General features: G+C 46.9%; 1 protein-coding gene and 1 long non-coding RNA gene across 4 annotated transcripts in view; both read left to right on the forward strand.

Annotated features, from left to right (window-relative positions):
- The first annotated feature begins 285 nt into the window (after window positions 1-285).
- LOC142067620 (uncharacterized) lies at window positions 286-1,646 on the forward strand. The gene is made up of 3 exons (XR_012664108.1): window positions 286-810; window positions 968-1,079; window positions 1,417-1,646. It is a non-coding gene; the product is annotated as an uncharacterized LOC142067620 (long non-coding RNA).
- A 131-nt stretch (window positions 1,647-1,777) lies between these two features.
- Window positions 1,778-16,022, forward strand: part of ALG9 (ALG9 alpha-1,2-mannosyltransferase) — a 35,486-nt gene continuing 21,241 nt past the window's right edge. For 2 of the 3 annotated variants that reach the window (XM_075116437.1, XM_075116438.1), the window contains exons 1-10: window positions 1,778-1,974; window positions 2,644-2,782; window positions 2,978-3,112; window positions 3,923-3,993; window positions 4,937-5,025; window positions 6,036-6,171; window positions 6,527-6,614; window positions 6,755-6,860; window positions 12,001-12,123; window positions 14,914-15,068. In XM_075116437.1, the coding sequence (XP_074972538.1) occupies window positions 1,874-1,974; window positions 2,644-2,782; window positions 2,978-3,112; window positions 3,923-3,993; window positions 4,937-5,025; window positions 6,036-6,171; window positions 6,527-6,614; window positions 6,755-6,860; window positions 12,001-12,123; window positions 14,914-15,068 (1,143 nt within the window). In that variant the 5' untranslated portion in view covers window positions 1,778-1,873. Of the gene's footprint in view, window positions 1,975-2,087; window positions 2,338-2,643; window positions 2,783-2,977; window positions 3,113-3,922; window positions 3,994-4,936; window positions 5,026-6,035; window positions 6,172-6,526; window positions 6,615-6,754; window positions 6,861-12,000; window positions 12,124-14,913; window positions 15,069-16,022 lie in introns of those variants that run through there. The other variant, XM_075116439.1, reaches the window with a different exon arrangement.

Here is a 16,022-nt window from a genome sequence, read left to right on the forward strand (position 1 = left end):
GCAGAGGCCCCAGCCCTGCTTCTGGGGTGGCGGCCCAGCTCAGGGCAATAAAAGGGCTTCCCAGTGCTAGGGCTGCCCGGGAAGGACCTGGGCCCTGCTTGCAGGCACATCCCCGATGCCCGGAACGGGCCCCTTCCCCCCAGCCTCCCGCCTTCCCTGGTGCTTCTCTCTCTCCCAAGCTGCTTTTGGGGCTGAGGGCAGAGGGAAAGGGGACCAGGGCATGGCAGGGCAGGGCATGGCAGGGCAGGGCAGCACAGCAGATTTAGGGTGGCAAGCACCACTTGCAGGCCCCAGACACCAGCCACTTTCCAACCAGCTGCTCCGCACTGAAGCAGCAGCTTCTCTCAAGTGATGAGGAACCCACCTCAGGAAGTTTTTCCGCCCAAGCCCCCAAAACCCCACAGGAAAAGCCCTTGCCAAAGTCACCAACCACCGCTGCCGATTCACCTGCCTCCAGGGCAGAAAGTGCCCAGCACTCTTGATAGTGCTCATCTGGCAGCCTGCGTGGGGTGACCGCCCCGTTAGCGGGGTGTGGGTTAGGGTGCCCCTGAATCGGAGAGAAGGAGCCTCCGTGGGCCTTTGGGACTAGGGCCACCCTGTAAGCCGGGGCCCGGCCAGTGCCCTGGAGTCCCGGGCGCTTTGTGGTCCAGGCGGCGGCTCGAGCCCCCTGTAAGCAGGGGCGCAGCCTCTTTGGCCGCCGCCTTGCGTGCCCAGCTTGCTTTGCCCGGGGTGCCCGCCTCCGAGCCCAGCTCCAGCACCGGCCAGAACTCCACAGGTGGCAGCAGTGATGCCCAGGGGAGCACCAATTCGGTGAGAAAAGCCAATCGGATCAGTGATGTTTTTGCGGGGGGTGGGAGGATGGCCTGGGACCGGGTGGTGCTGTGCAGAGCCCTCTCAGTGTCCCCCTCTCCTCTAGGTGGAGGAGCAGCAGTTTCTCAGTCCTGACAGCGTCCTCCTGCTTTTGCAGCAGCTGCTGGTGGAGAAGGAAGAAGAGGCATCCATTGTGTGTGGAAGGAACTGCAAGGCAAGAGGAAGTGAGAGGAAGACCAGCAGCAGGCTGAAGAAGGGGCAAAGGAAAGGTACTCCTGGGAAGGGGATCTCTGAGTTCAGGCTGCAGTTACCTAAAGCATACCTGGCCCTTTGGGGATGTTTTCTTGGCCTCTGGAGCAGGTACTTGGCTAGTTGCAGTTCCCGAGATTTTTAGAAGCTCCTTCGATTGTGCATTAAGATGACATGACTTCCCAAAGTTGTCTCAAAACCACATTTTGTACATTGATGTTGCTGCACTAGTTGTGGGGAGGGGAAGGGCTCTGCAGGCACCTGAATGTCTTCTGAGGCTTGGTGCATGCTGAGGAATGGGTACTGGAGAGCAGGGATTTTGAAGTGGTTTCCCTGTTCTGAATGCTTCTCTTTCAGCACCTGTGCAGGGGAGGAAGCTGCTGGGCCTCAGCCTCTGGAGGAACGCATTTCTCCTTTCTATCTGGGAACAGCTTCTGTCCACATCCTTTTCCAAGCTATTGAGTTCTGGGGGTACCCAATAAAATGCGTTCTCCAGCTGCAAGTTCTCCGTTTCGCTCTTTCCTCCTCGGGCACGACGTGCAGGCTGGCAGAGCACCCACCACCGCGGCGCTACCACGGTCACGCAGGTGTGTGATAGGGAGAGCCGCGAACAGTCCTGCCGCCGCGGGTGGGCGAGGGCATTTTCCTCCGGGCCAAGCGCCTGCGCGCACCAGCACCCCCGTTCCCGGGAGGAGCGCGTGGCCGAGGCGCGCGCCTGTGCCCACACCCGGCATGGCGGCCGGCGGCTTCGGCACCACTCTCGTTCCGTCCGCGGGGACGGTAGCGAGCGGGCGCTCGGCTTCCCGTACTCGGCATGGCCGCCAAGGGGGCCCGGCAGCGGCCGCGGGCTGGCGGCTGCGGGGAGCCGGGCCGGCCGCGGTCGGAGGCGGCGGGCGCGGAGGAGGCCCGCCTAGAGTAGGTGTCGGAACGGGCGGCGGGGAGCCAGGGCCGGGCTGCGCGGGGCTCCTCCGGGCTCCTGCCCTCTTCCCCGCGCGGCGTGCGTCTCGCGGGGGCGGGCTCTGCAACCGTCACTCGGGCGGGGTCGTAGCTGCCCTGCGGGGCCCGGCAGCCCCCAGGCCTGCGGGGCGGTGTGAGGTGCGAGCGGCCGCCCAGGCGTTTCGTAGCTGCTGGGTTTTTGTCGGTCATACGTATTCACGGCCGCGAGCGAGCCCCGCGTCGGGGTGCTGTGGTGCGTGCCCAGCCGGGTTGGCGTGTGTTGTGGAAGTGGGTCTCCCCGGTCTCTTTTCGGCGGAGCTCCTCCCGGGCCTGCGGTAGCTAGTGCGTGGCCTTGCTCTCTGTTGCTGGGGGAAGAGGGGAAGGTCCTGGGCGGCTGTCTTGCAGCGGTGGGTTCATCACTCAGGGCCGTTGCTTTGGAGCGGTGAGGGGGGATGATGTTGCTTCCTTGGGAGGGGACTGCTGTCCCCCAGAGAAAGCAGTGAATGAAAGACTCATCTGTGTTTATACAGTGCTTAAATGACAGACGTGCAAATACACTTGTCAGTTCTTTGCTGAACGTCACATTGTTAGTCTTGATCTTGTTACTGAGTCTTCTTGGTGCATATTTGTATTTTTTCTTTGGACTAGATCATCTAGGAGCAAAGCAGGGCAAGTTTGGGCCCCTGAAGGATCAACAGCTTTCAAGTGTCTCATCTCAGCCAGGTTTTGTGCAGCTCTCTTAAGTAACATCTCTGATTGTGATGAGACGTTTAACTATTGGGAACCGGTAAGTGGCTTTCTTTCCTTGGAGACACTTGGGAATTTGTAGTTGGCCTGTGCAAATGCAGATTTATCTAGAACCTTATGCTAATCTCTGTGTTTCAAAGAGAAATTCTCGTATTCAATAACTCAAAGATGGGAAATGCAAGACTGTCTACTCTGTGTGATGCATATTTATTTATTTATTTGATCTCCATTGTAGACGCACTACCTCATTTATGGACAGGGGTTTCAGACGTGGGAATACTCCCCAGCCTATGCCATCCGCTCCTATGCTTACCTGTGGCTTCATGCCTTACCAGCCTTGTTCCATGCTAGAGTTCTACAAACTAACAAGGTAAATCAGATATGTGAAAGCTTCTTTAGTGGTGAATAAACATGCATTTAGTCTGTGTCAAACAGCTGCTTTGTTTGTTGTTAGGGGTAAGAGAATTAGTGTTTACAAAACACTAAATTGTTTACAAATGCTAAGCTCCCTGTAAGGATTTGCAAGGGTTTGTGAGCTGACTTAATGAGATCCAAGTAAAAGTGATTGGGAAGTTTCAGGGCAATGCTGTCAGGCTCTGGTTTGACTGAGAAGCTGTACCAGGGAGGCTGGTAGGTCTTGGCCTTTTGGGTGTGTGCAGGCCTGGGGACACTTACCTGGCAGCCACGGACTCTCATTCACCCCTGTGAATTTCACCCTGATGCTTTAGGAGCTTGTACTGGTTTCTATGCTAGCTATCAGTGACTGTTTTGTTTTGTTTTGTTTTTCAATAACCTGTAAAAAATAAATCAGTGTTTTGCAAACTGAACTCAGAAATGTAAGAGGAAAAGCACTGAATGTGCGTTCTGCTTGTGTATCCATTGACATACTTGGCATCTTTCTGCACAACAGAAAACAAAAAGGGGGGTAGTTCTGGTAAGTTCAGTAGGCTGTGTTCGCTTCCTGTGTTGTAAAGGACTTCAGTGTTAAAGGCTAGGCTTTGAGCTGCTGGGATCTTCAGCATCCCTTGATGTGGGATCTGGGTCTACAAGAACAGGCTCATTCACCACTGCCAAACTTTCTCCATCCTGTTCAGAACTTTTGTCCTTGGGACTGACTTGTTAGTAATAGGTGCGTAAGCTTCATTGCAAACCTTGTTCTGACTCTGAGTGTGTCTCCTAGGTTCTTATCTTCTATTTCCTCCGATGCTTCCTGGCCTTCCTGAGCTGTATTTGTGAGCTCTATTTCTACAAGTGAGTATTAGACTCTGTCTACAGTGAAAGTTTTGGAGTAATGTGAGTAACTTATTCAGTTACTGCCACAGGAAATACACCCTGAAGCTCACGTTTAGATGTGTCTGGTAAATTGGGCTGCTTCACAGTGAACCTCAAAAATATGTGTTCTCATGATAACTTAATGAAATATTGGTCAGAATTCCACTGTTAGGACAAAATTGTGTTCTCAGATCAGCCACCCACATCGCCACTACAGCATTTTGTTGAGTACGCTCATTTTCTCACTGATAACCAGCAAGCAGGGTGGAAGTGTTGTGAATTGAGCTCTGCTGGAGGAGAGGCTGGTGTTGTGTTTGCTTATCATGGTGAATTTTAGTGGAATACATTGATTGTTGCTCTCTCTAATGTGTCTGCCAATGGTGTTTACATCCACTAAAAGCAGTAGCCTGAACATACAATTATCTTGTTTAAGCTGGATATTTATTTTTACTTGCTGCCTTTTCATTTGTGACTTTCAAACTATTACCTTGCATGACTTTTCTGTTGGCAGTAGTCTGGTTTTAGGGAAGTGACCATCATGTGAGCATGATGGGGTTTTGTGAGGGGTGAAAATCTTAGGTAGATTGATGTTGCTACAGCGCTGCAGACTCCCTGAGTTCCTGAGATTTGCACAAGCATAACTGACACTGGTAAAAGCCAAGTTTCTTCTAGAGTTTCGCATTAGTGTAACTTGTGAGGGTCTGAAATCCCAGGCCAGAGGCAGTCATACTGCTCTTCAGGTTGCCTTCAGTGGCTGAGTAACAAGAAACACCCACCTTAAAGCTCTCAGGATGCTCCATGGATTGTTTGTGGTTCTGCATGCATTGGGTACTGTTCTTTTATGTTTATTACTGAGAATACTTTATTACTGTTTATTACTGAGAATACTTTTGTGGTCTCTAATGCTCTCTTGCTTCCTTAGGGCTGTGTGTAAGAAGTTTGGCCTACATGTCAGCCGGCTGATGTTGGCCTTCTTAGTACTCAGTACTGGGATGTTTTGCTCATCTGCAGGTAAGTTTGCTTATCAATGACTCTAGCAGTTACTTTGTCCATAGCAAACCAAAGACAGGTCCAGAGAGAAGAAAATCCACAGCACTGAGATATCTCTCTAGCTCTAGTTTGTTGTATTCTGTTGCGGGTATTTGTTATGGCAGGTGTGATGACAGAGTAAGTGTTGATTCAAATGATGCTCCCTGCGTCACTGTCTTGTACCTTTCCATTTCCAGGGCATGTTGCTGCCTCCAGCCTCTCTGCAATGGGCCGTGCCTTTTAAACATGGGTCTCGGCCTACCATCCTTGAACATATTTTAATCCAAGAAAAGAGGGTCATGTTTTGGTATTGTCATTTGCCTTTGCATCCTGTTCCCGCTGGCTGGTTGTACCTGTTTGCCTAGCCAACCACTGTAAGATTTATAAAACACCTGCTGTAGGTATTGAGTAAAGTGCAAAGAGAGCCTTTGAGCAAAGGTTTTCTGTGTTGTGTGCATATATAAACTAAAAGGGAAATGCCACAACTTATGAATGCTGAGATTTCCTGTTTTATCCTTTTTTGTTTATGGTGAGTGGAGAAAGGATTTTTCCTTCATTGTTTTTGCAGTGTCATAGGTCTCCGCATTCTTCACTTCCCACCAGTCTCTGCCGAATTGTTTCAGAGACTGTACCCAGCCAGCTCACACTTTCTGCTGTCAGTTCAGCAGGTGCGTTTCATTTTTTTCAACATAGCAGAATATAGAGGGTGCAGCAAGTGTCACAAGTGGTAACTGTGGATGCTGTCAACTGGTTACCACTGCTAAGTGCCACCGAAGAAAAAGGCCTTCATACATAAAAGATGTATTTCTGGTCTTGGCAGAACAAAAAATAAATTAAATTTTTTTTTTTTTACTTTCACTGGAATGAGAGTGTCCAGTATAACATCCCAGCTCCAGTGGAATGAATGAGAGATGATTAGCCTTATCTTGGCCTCATGCATTTTTCCTGCTGTGGGAGAGCTATGCTAACCCCTTTCTTTCCTTGTGTTGCAGCCTTCCTCCCAAGCAGTTTCTGCATGTACACCACAGTGATTGCCATGACTGGCTGGTATATGGACAAGACTTCTGTAGCAGTGCTGGGGGTGGCTGCTGGAGCTCTTCTGGGCTGGCCTTTCAGTGCGGCTCTTGGGTAAGGAGAGGAGGGCTCAGGAATTTTGCACCTTGTCAAACGTTTCTTGCCTGATTGGGGAGAATGTAAGGGCTGGAGGAGGAAATTAGCAGCTGAGCTGCCAGTTTAGTCCAGGATCATTGATACAGGCTTCCATAGCCTGATTTCTTTGCTTTTGAAAATTAGGTTGGGAAGACTTCCTGACCCTGATACACTGAGAGTAAGACCTGAGTTGGATGACTGGGATATGGAGTAGAAGCAGAGCCCAGTGAAGTGATGGTTCTCTTCCAGCTACTGCCCTGCTTGTTTTGAAGGGGCAGGAAAACCTGCAGTGGGAAAGACAAAGTCTTCAGTTGATACCTGGTCTCTCTTTCAGGCTTCCTATTGCCTTTGACTTGTTGATAGTGAAGCAGAGGTGGAAAAGCTTCCTGAACTGGTGTGTTGTGTCATTGATCCTGTTTTTGGTAAGTGCCTGTAAAAATGCAGAGGGCATGGATTGGCCTTGCAATAGAAGGGGTGGGTTCCCTTAAGATTATCACATGGCGTTTTTGGGCAGCCCAGCCAAAAGTTTCTGGCACTTTAAATAATAGATGCTTTCTTCCAGGTGCCCTTGGTAGTTGTGGACAGCTATTACTATGGGAAGCTGGTAGTTGCACCTCTCAACATTGTTTTATACAATGTCTTCACCTCTCACGGACCTGATCTCTATGGTGAGTTTAAGATAACAAGCCAGGAATGGTGTCAGCGGTTTTCTTGCTACTGACTTGCTACCGAGACCCACCAGGTCTTTATTGCCAGTCCTTTTTTTGACATACTCTAAAGCAAAAGCAGCCCGTTCCAAAGGGCTGCAGTTCCAGTTTTTGCCACAGGATGTTTCTCTCGAGCTGGGAATCTGCAGGCTATTGGCAGATTTCTCCATGCTGTAAGTGAAGCTGCTTGTGGTCACTTTCAAGTTCTGTAAACCGTTCTGAGTTGTCTCAGAGTCACAGCAGAGAACTGTTAGTAGCAAACGTGTCTGGATGCTTTGAGTGCAGTGGGCACAAGTGACACGTGTGTGTCAGCTTTAATCGACTTCTTGGCTGTTCTTCACAGTCAGGGTGCAGAACCTTGGGAAAGTAGGTAACAGAAACTGCAGAATCCATAGTTCACATTTGGTCTTTGCAGACTTCCTGAGTCCATGCTGACCCTTGGGAATCTCCTTGCTTCTTGGCAGCCTATGGCCTGGGCTTTGCTGGCAGCAGAATCTGAGGTTACCATAAAGGCATCTAATCTGCAGGCAAATCATCTGCTTATGAGGGGTTCCCTGGTACTGGCCATTTAGCATACTGTGTGACCCAAATCTCTGGTCTGAACCTTAATGGTAATGCTGTGGTTTTTGTTTGGAAGCTGCCACTGCACTACGTTGTTCATATCATGTAATTCTAAAGCTGAAGAGAACAACAGTGTGTTATTTCTAGCAGGCCTTCAGAGGGTCTGCTGGTGGAGACTTCAGAGAGCTCAGGGTGCAGGGTCCCTGCATCACGTCTGTCATCTGTTTAAGCCCTGTCGAGATACTCTAGGAGGGATTCAGCAGTGGTTAGCAGCAAGGCTTCCTCTGGCCACATCCTGCAGGCCATATTTGTTGGTTCATTTGAAGGGCTGTTTTGGGTGGTGCTGAGTGGTGATTTGTTACTTGTGCTGTGGCACAGCAGGGCAACAGCTGCTTTGCCATGGTTCTTCATCTCTGCAGGAAGGCTCTGAAGTCTGTTGCTGTCAATTTTCAGTAAGGAAGCTTCAGGCTCTGTCTCTGATAGGTTTTGGCATGGGCCTTGTGCCTGACCTTTTCCACACTGGTGCATGAGTTATTTCCAGAAGCCTCCAGGGACCAATCTATTCTGAAGTGTTTTATTCATAGTGACATTCATATAACATCCTCAGGCTAGTAAAAGAGCTTGCTTGAAATTTTTCTTGAATGCAATGTGGCCAGGACAACGCTGTGTGTTTAGAGAGCTTCAAAACACTTGGGAAAAATAACACCACCAGGGGAGATGAAAGGCTGGCCAATCCCTTTTGGCTTCGGAGCTGGCATTTCCCAACTTTCACATGATGGGAGCAGGAACTACTGGAGGTTGCAGTCATCAACCCATATCGTCTTCAATGTAAGCATTGCAGTATGTTTCCTTTGCCTGCAGACTGGAGTTCTGGAGACTTAGTTTGATTTTTTTCTTTTTTTTTGTCTTTAGAAATACACTGCTTCTGGATAAATACAGTCTGTGCGATGAAAATTTCCATGGGGTGATTAAGTTCCGGTAGCCTAGGAACTAGGCTGTAGTAGCTTCTAAGCATATATCCCTAAGCCTGACTCTGAGACTTTGGGATGTTTCTGTTTACATATGTTCTAAGAAAGCACAATTTGTGACAAAAGTTTTGTCCCGGTTCCTGTGATCAGAGCCTTGGCTGTGACCTGCAGTGCAATGGCACTTTGGGAGGCTTTGTTCAGCTTGGGTGGAATGTGCTGGAGCTGTTAATCTGACACCTTGCTGTGCTGAGTCCTGCTTCTTAAGTAGAGTGAAAATAAATGAAACGCAGAAAACAGACTGTTTGTTATACTAGCACTGAATTGGACTTGCTTAGAATGAGGGCTGTGGCTCAGGATCAAATTATTGCTGCTTAGCTACTGCTTAACAGCTGAGCTACAGTTTCTGTCTGCATGCAGGCTTTTAGCCTGTGACAAACACAGGGTGGGGTACCTTAGTTTGAGCCTATTTTACAACTACTCTCCTTTGTCCTGAGCTGCCCTCACTGTTCTGTGGTCAAGCTGTAGCATGGTAGCTTGTTAAGTTCTATTAGCTTATGTGTGAGTTTGATTTCTAGAATTGCTCCCAGAGCCTATCACAGAGCACAAAATTCAAACTAGGTTCTGGCTCAGTGTCTGACAGTGCTTCCAGCTGGTTATCCCCATAGTGCCATGAACTGACTGGGCCACAGTGTTCTTCCCACTTTCGTCAGTCTCTCTCCTACAGCCCATATCCGCTCAGCTCGAGCACGTGGGATACTTGCAGGAAGGTAAATCCTCTGTCATGGTCTGAAGGCAATTATGTGGGAGCATGTTGCCATCAGTACTGTGCATGGAGAGTTCTTTAGTGTCCCTCCCCACTCGAAAGACTTGGTTCTGGGTCAGGACTTCTTGTATGCCATGGGGTTGTTCTTTTTCTATGTTGCATTTCTTTCTGAGACCACCTTGAGTTGTTGTGGATAACAATAATAAAAGCATTTTGCCCTCAGAGGCATTGAGACTGAATGCGTCTGGATGAGTCATCACATTGACCAAGCGTATTGCTTTTTGCCTGGTGTCTGTGAATTATTCAACTTGCCTGTGTAATGCACTGTTCTCTCACTTTTTTTTTTCTCCTCATCCAGAGAAGAAAATTGGAGAAGGAGGGGAGGTTCCAGTGCTTAATCTTAAGGGCAATTCAGGTGCACTGCAAAAAACCATGAGAAATTAGCCTTTTGTTTAAAGCTGTGCTTCAGACCAGCTGACCTCTTTATTAGCAGAGTCCCTCAGGACACCTCTGGGCCTTTAAGGATGTAGCTAGATTGTGGAAGAAGTGTGGTTCATGAAGTGTCCTTTGTTTCTGAGTCCCAAGCTACCAAGTGAGAGACCAGACTAGAGAGGGCCATAGTTGATTTCCTTTATTTTCCATAGCAGCAGAAGGGTGACAATATGGTCCCTGGTACTATCCTTTAAAGATCTGGGACTTGGCTGTGCTGTGCAGCTTAATTGTAGCCAGAGAACACTGGAGGGTGACAGTTTGTATCAGTTTAAGAAGCTTTCTGTCTCATCCTGGCACCCTCTTTGTTAAAGTGGCTGTTGTTTATAGCAGTGGGAGTGGGGAAGCAGGCTACAGAACCCAGGTCCGGTCCTTTTTTGTATAAGGAGAGGTCTTGGTACTCTACAGAAGTAGTTACTAGAGTGGGCTATCCAGTGTTAATCCTGCTGTAAGTCTTTAGAAACCTGTACTGTTGCCTCAGAAGAGAATCTGGAGATGTCAGGGCTGAGAAGAAATGAAAACCCCCTTTACATGCACTTTTTTCTAGATGTCCGCTGGAAGATTTACAGTGTGATATCCGAAACTGCCTCAGGTTTTCCTTAGCAGACATCCCAGTCAGCAGTCCTGATTTCTAGGAAAGGTAGTACGCTTCAGTCCTAAAATGATCTGCTTTCTGCACGTGTTCAAGATCTGTCACAGTAATTATTTAGAATTGCAGTCCTTAAATATGGAGAGTCACCAACAGTGTCAAGAGAAGCAGGAAGGTATATTTGCTCTATTGCACTGTTGCTTACAGATAGCTCTGTTGTGTCCATCACTTCACATGATCTTTCAATCTACCGTATCCCATATTTAGCCTTTCACAGGCTGAGGATTGTGCTTATGTGGGACTTGCAGGAATTAAGAGGCAGGTAGAGGGACAGAGAAGGTGAATATCTAATAATTCACACCCTTGAGGCCCCCTACTCCCCAAAATCCAAATCTGTAATTGCTATTTGCTTTCAGTGCTAATAGCTAAAGGTTGCCTAAATGAACCTCAGTTGCTTGGACTTGGCCTTAGTAACTCCAACGACATGTTTCTGACATTACTAGTGTAGTTTCTAATCATATTTAGCTGTAGGAGCTGCAGAGATTTCAGGTTTTCTTTGCTGGTTTTCAGTTGTCTGATTAATTTCAACATGGACCCTATTTAAGTGGCTCTGATTGCAGGAAATTGCTGCAGCATGTGACAAATGTCACAACAGTGCAGTGATTAAAGCCCCCGCTTGTCATTTACTGACTGATTGAGCTAATCACACTGAGAGAGTGGCAAATGTATGGAGAGGAACTGGCATTCCTTATTGTTCAGGACTTTAAGCATCCTGAATTAAGAGTCCAAATAAATGACAGCTGGACTGGAATTTCTTTCAATTTATATCCTTAGAAGCTTGCAACCAATACCCAAATATGTCATGTTAGGAGGCAGAGTTGGCTTGCTTCTGTCTGAAGCTACACTGTCAGAACAAATTGAAGTAGGGACATTTTAAATAGTGTTGACTCTAAGGAGGTACCAAAACTAGCATCTGGATTAACTTCAGTGGCAGAGTGTTTGTTGCAGTGAAGCGTGAATGTCAGCTCTTTTTCTTGTTCCTTTTCAGTAAATTTTCTATTTCTTCCAACATGGAGTGTATATCATCACTCCAGAATTATAATTATCTCTTATTAACATTGTGTGTTTTTGTGTTACTCCTCTGTTTCTTCTCTGCAATTAGAAATAATTAATTTGGAGTAAAATTTCCTAGTTTTACAATTTTTCACCTCTACTTTCTTGCTGTGTGGTCTTTCTTAATGCAAGGGCAAGTTGTGTGTTACAGAACTCTGCTGGGCAAGGCTGATTGTAAGAGTGACCTGTGATTCCTGAGCAGCAGATGTGATGTTGACTGTGGCCCAGTGAAAAAGGAATGAGAAAAATAGTTGCTGAAAAGAAAGACAATGAAGTTTCTTGGGCAGACTTGATTGTGAGAACGCTGGTGCAGCTGTATGGCTATTGACTAACTCTCATGGCACTGTTATGGCAGTTGTATGGGTGAGAGGCGGCACCATGAGACTGCTTTGAGATGGCTCAGACCCATTCCATGGGCTTGCATCCTATGTCCAGCTGCAAGATCTTCTGTCCACACCCTTTCCATTCTTTGGTTCCAACAGGTGTGCAACACGGAGAATTGATGTCTGCTGCTGATTATCTCAGTCTGTGTCAGGCAGAGAAGGGACAAAGCTGCTGTCACATCTAGATCTCATACATGCTTGCATTTAAAAACTGTTTCCTTTTCTCATCCTTTAGGTACGGAACCCTGGTCCTTCTATTTCATCAACGGCTTTCTGAATTTCAACGTGGCATTTATCTTAGCACTGCTTGTGCTGCCACTGACTTGTCTCATGGAGTGTCTGCTTCAGAAATTTCATGGTGAGTGCAAGACAGCTGTGAGAACCAAGCACAGACAGCCCAGATCTCAGCCTTGTTACTGAAGGGAGAGCTTGCTTGCCAAAGAGCAGCTTTCCCTTATTGGAAGTGAAACTAGGTTCAGGGAGTGTCTTTGGTGTAATAGGAAAGTTCCTAGAGCTCAATACTAAGTTCAGTATTGATCGCACAATGGAGTTGCTGTGTAGAAAGGACTTGCAGTGAGATGCATCTACTTATGTGCTGTCTGCAAAAGGGCAGGAACATGTTTTTCTCTGAAAGGACGATTCCTCTGTGTTCCCTCCATGTCAAGAACAATCAAGGCTGAACTACCCATACCCAGGGTAAGCTTAACAAGTTGTATGGTATATAACCTTCAGCCAGACATGCAACTGCATTAGAAATAGCCCTGTCAGAAATCTTAAGGGGGAAGTAAACGATGTACCCATTGTTGTTTCCATCTTATCTGCAGCTGGAAATGGTAGCATTTAGGAGTTATTTGGGGAACCTTTGGCTGGCTCTTCCATTGTTACTCTTTCATACCGCTGCCATATGTTTTCTGCAGCAGCTTAAGAGAGCAGAGTTATTATTTCCTTTTAGCTTGTTGGGGATGAGCATACAAAGACGCATCCTGTGGTCTCTGCTGGTGCCGTCCGTGTTGGGATTGAACCTGGACTTCCTGTGCACTATGAAAGGCACTCTTCAACTCACAGGACGGAGACCTGGCAGGACAGTCTTGCTTTGGGAAGTGTCCCCATAGGTGTGGATATATTAAGAGTAGAGAAAGGAGGAACCAGAATATTCCCTACTTCACATTGGGCTTTCTCTTAAATCAGAGATTCTCTTACATCTCTGACATCAGTTTAAACATGTGACATTCAGCAGGTGACTCTAGGGATGGAAAAGTTGTTGAGGAAGCGTGACTTCTTCTCTGCTGTTTTCCTAAGGAAGATTCATTAAGCAGCAGCAGCAGCCTCCAGATTCATCAGTCCAGTTAGTGCTTTGCTCTGTTGTGTTCTTTTTTTAACTGAGTGCAAGAAACAATAACGTCATAATCCTTGCTGAAAATATTTTAATGTGTATTTGCTTATATCTGTTCCTTGGATATGACTGACATACTGTCAGAAGCATACAGTAGAAGCTCAGTAGGAGAATCTGTAAATGCAAGATTTCCCGCTGTTCACTTGGTGTTCTTGTACATAACAGCAGGAGCAATTCTGCCAGGTGCTTTGTTCTTATTGTCTGTGAAATGCTGTTAGCTTAATTGCTTAACTCTGCTCTTGGGAGTAGCAAGGGGGCAGAGAAGGGACTGCAGATTGTCAGGCACTGTAGAACCCTCCTCAGTGTGACTACAGTTCAGAGTAATTGTTGTTATTTTTGAATCAGTTATTTCCTCTGTTAAGCAGAAGGTGCCTGAGAGACCTCTCACGCTGTTATTTTTGTAATGAAGCAATGAAGGTTGTGGAAACTTCAGTTGCTTAACAACCATTTGTAAGTGGAAGGGTAGGTCCAAATGAGATCCTTTATGATCTTTGTATGTATAGCATAATACACAGCAGGAATTCTAGTAGTTTTGACTAATGGTTTAGATGTCAGTTCTTGATGGATTTTGTGCCTTGCTTGGATTCAGTAATGTAGTCTCTTATCCTCTGCTTTTGGTCTTCTAAAGTCTGTTGAAATTGTTGGTATTGTAGGAATCTACAAAAATTCTCTAATAAAGTCTCTACTGTCTGTTTGGACGTGTTACCTGGATTTTGGCAACATGGCTGCTCAGAACATGCTGTGTTTGTGTCTGAAGGCAATGGTTTGGGTCTGAAGAATCACAGAATAGTGGGGGTTGGAAGGACCTCTGGAGATCATCTCATCCAAACAACGCCCTTGCTTGAGCAGGCACACCTAGAGCAGGGTACACAGGACCATGTCCAGGCAGGTTTTGAATATTTCCAGAGGAAGAGACTCCACAGCCTCTCTGCGCAGCCTGTGCCACTGCTCCGGCACCCTGAAAGTGAAGAATTGTTTCCTCATATGCAGGTGGAACTTCCTCTGTTCCAACTTGTGCCCATTGCCCCTTGGCCTGTTGTTGGGCACCACTGAAAAGAGTCCGGCCCCATCCTCCTGACACCCACCCTTTAGCTATTTATAAGCATTGGTAAGTTCCCCCCTCAGTCTTCTCTTCTCCAGGCTGAACAAACCCAGGTGTCTCAGTCTTTCCTCATAAGAGAGATGCTCCCGTTACCTGATCATCTTAGTAGCTCTCTGCTAAACTCTCCCCAGTAGTTCCCAGTCTTTCTTGAACTGGGGGGCCCAGAACTGAACGCAGCACTCCAGATGTGGCCTCGCTAAGGCAGAGTAGAGGGGGAGGGTAACCTCCCTTGACTTCCTGGACAAACTCCTTTTTAACGCACCCCAGGACACCGTTGGCCTTCTTGCCCCCAAGGGCACGTTGCTGGCTCATGGTCAACTTGCTGCCCACCAGCACTGCCAGGGCCTTCTCAGCAGAGTTGCTTTCCAGCAGGTCACCCCCAGCCTGTACTGGTGTGGGGGTTGTTCGTCCCCAGGGGCAGGACCTTACAATGGCTTTTTTTTTGAATTTCAAGAGATTCCCCATGGCCCAGCTCTCTAGCCTGTTCAGGTTTCCCTGAATGGCAGCACAACCTTCTGGTGTGTCAGCTACTCCTCCCAGTTTTGTACCAAAAGAATGGGCTTTTGAATGTGAGATATGATTGGGCCAGATGGGGAATAGGATAAATCTCTCATTCTTACATTACTGCTTTGCTGAGTGTTTGTTTCTTTCAGTTCAGAATCTGGGCCGCCCCTACTGGCTGACACTAGCTCCTATGTACATTTGGATCATGATTTTCTTCAGTCAGCCCCACAAAGAAGAGAGGTTTCTTTTTCCCATCTATCCCCTCATCTGTCTCTGTGGTGCTGTGGCTCTGTCTGCTCTTCAGGTAAGTTTTAGTGGAACATATGTTTCTAATGAGCTCATACCTATAGAAAGCATAACTGCTAGTTGACTTCTTTAACACTGTTTCCCAAAGTTTGGAACATCTGCAGAATATCTGTGTCTGTGACACAATCTACAGTGATTACACAGTTCAGGAGTGTCCTATGCATAACTTACCATCATTGTCTTTAATCTGTTAGCTGGTACCATTTTCATTTTTGAACTGTGTTTCATGGATAGGTGTTGAGGATCTGGAAGCAAAATGACCAGCCGTTCTAAAACTGAATTGCATGTGTGTGTTGCTGATTTTAGAAGTTAAACCATAATCTTCCTGTACAGGTTGTTTTAGAGTATGTGGAAAACTATTAGCCCTCTGTAAGATGTGACATAAAAGCAAAAATATTTGGGATTTACCTCCTGAGTGTCATACAGAATGAACTCATCAATTAATCTTGGACTTCAGTGCAGACTGCTTAACAGCCCAGCAAAAAAAGATCAAATTTCATGGCATTATAAGGTGATCACATTAGGAGCTTGTCCCAGATTGTGTGAAGTGATAACTGGTTGAGAATATTTCCTTGCCCCTAATTATTTCATGATGACTTTGAGTTGTTCTCCCATCCCAAGTGGGAATTTCTGGTGAGGAGCAGTTGTGTGGTAGTGCTGATACAACACAATGTCCAAGAGATGTTATGAGGATTAGTAACTTGCTTATTGCATTGTGCCTCCTTTGTCTGCTGTTAAGCAAGCTTTAGTGGGTAGGAGAGTGTGTGTGTAGGAAATGCATTTTGTTATATCTTAGTAGGAATCCTTCACTGATTTGAAAGGGGAAAAGTGATCTTGTTTAGGCATCAGGAAATTGCATTGGACGTTGGGAAGAGCCAAAATTGGATATTTAGTAAATATCACCTGAAACACTTCAGAGTAAAGCACTAGTATAGATTGATACAAACCTTCC

This window comes from Phalacrocorax aristotelis, chromosome 22 (assembly GCF_949628215.1).
Source record: "Phalacrocorax aristotelis chromosome 22, bGulAri2.1, whole genome shotgun sequence".
Classification (NCBI taxonomy): Eukaryota; Metazoa; Chordata; class Aves; order Suliformes; family Phalacrocoracidae; genus Phalacrocorax; species Phalacrocorax aristotelis.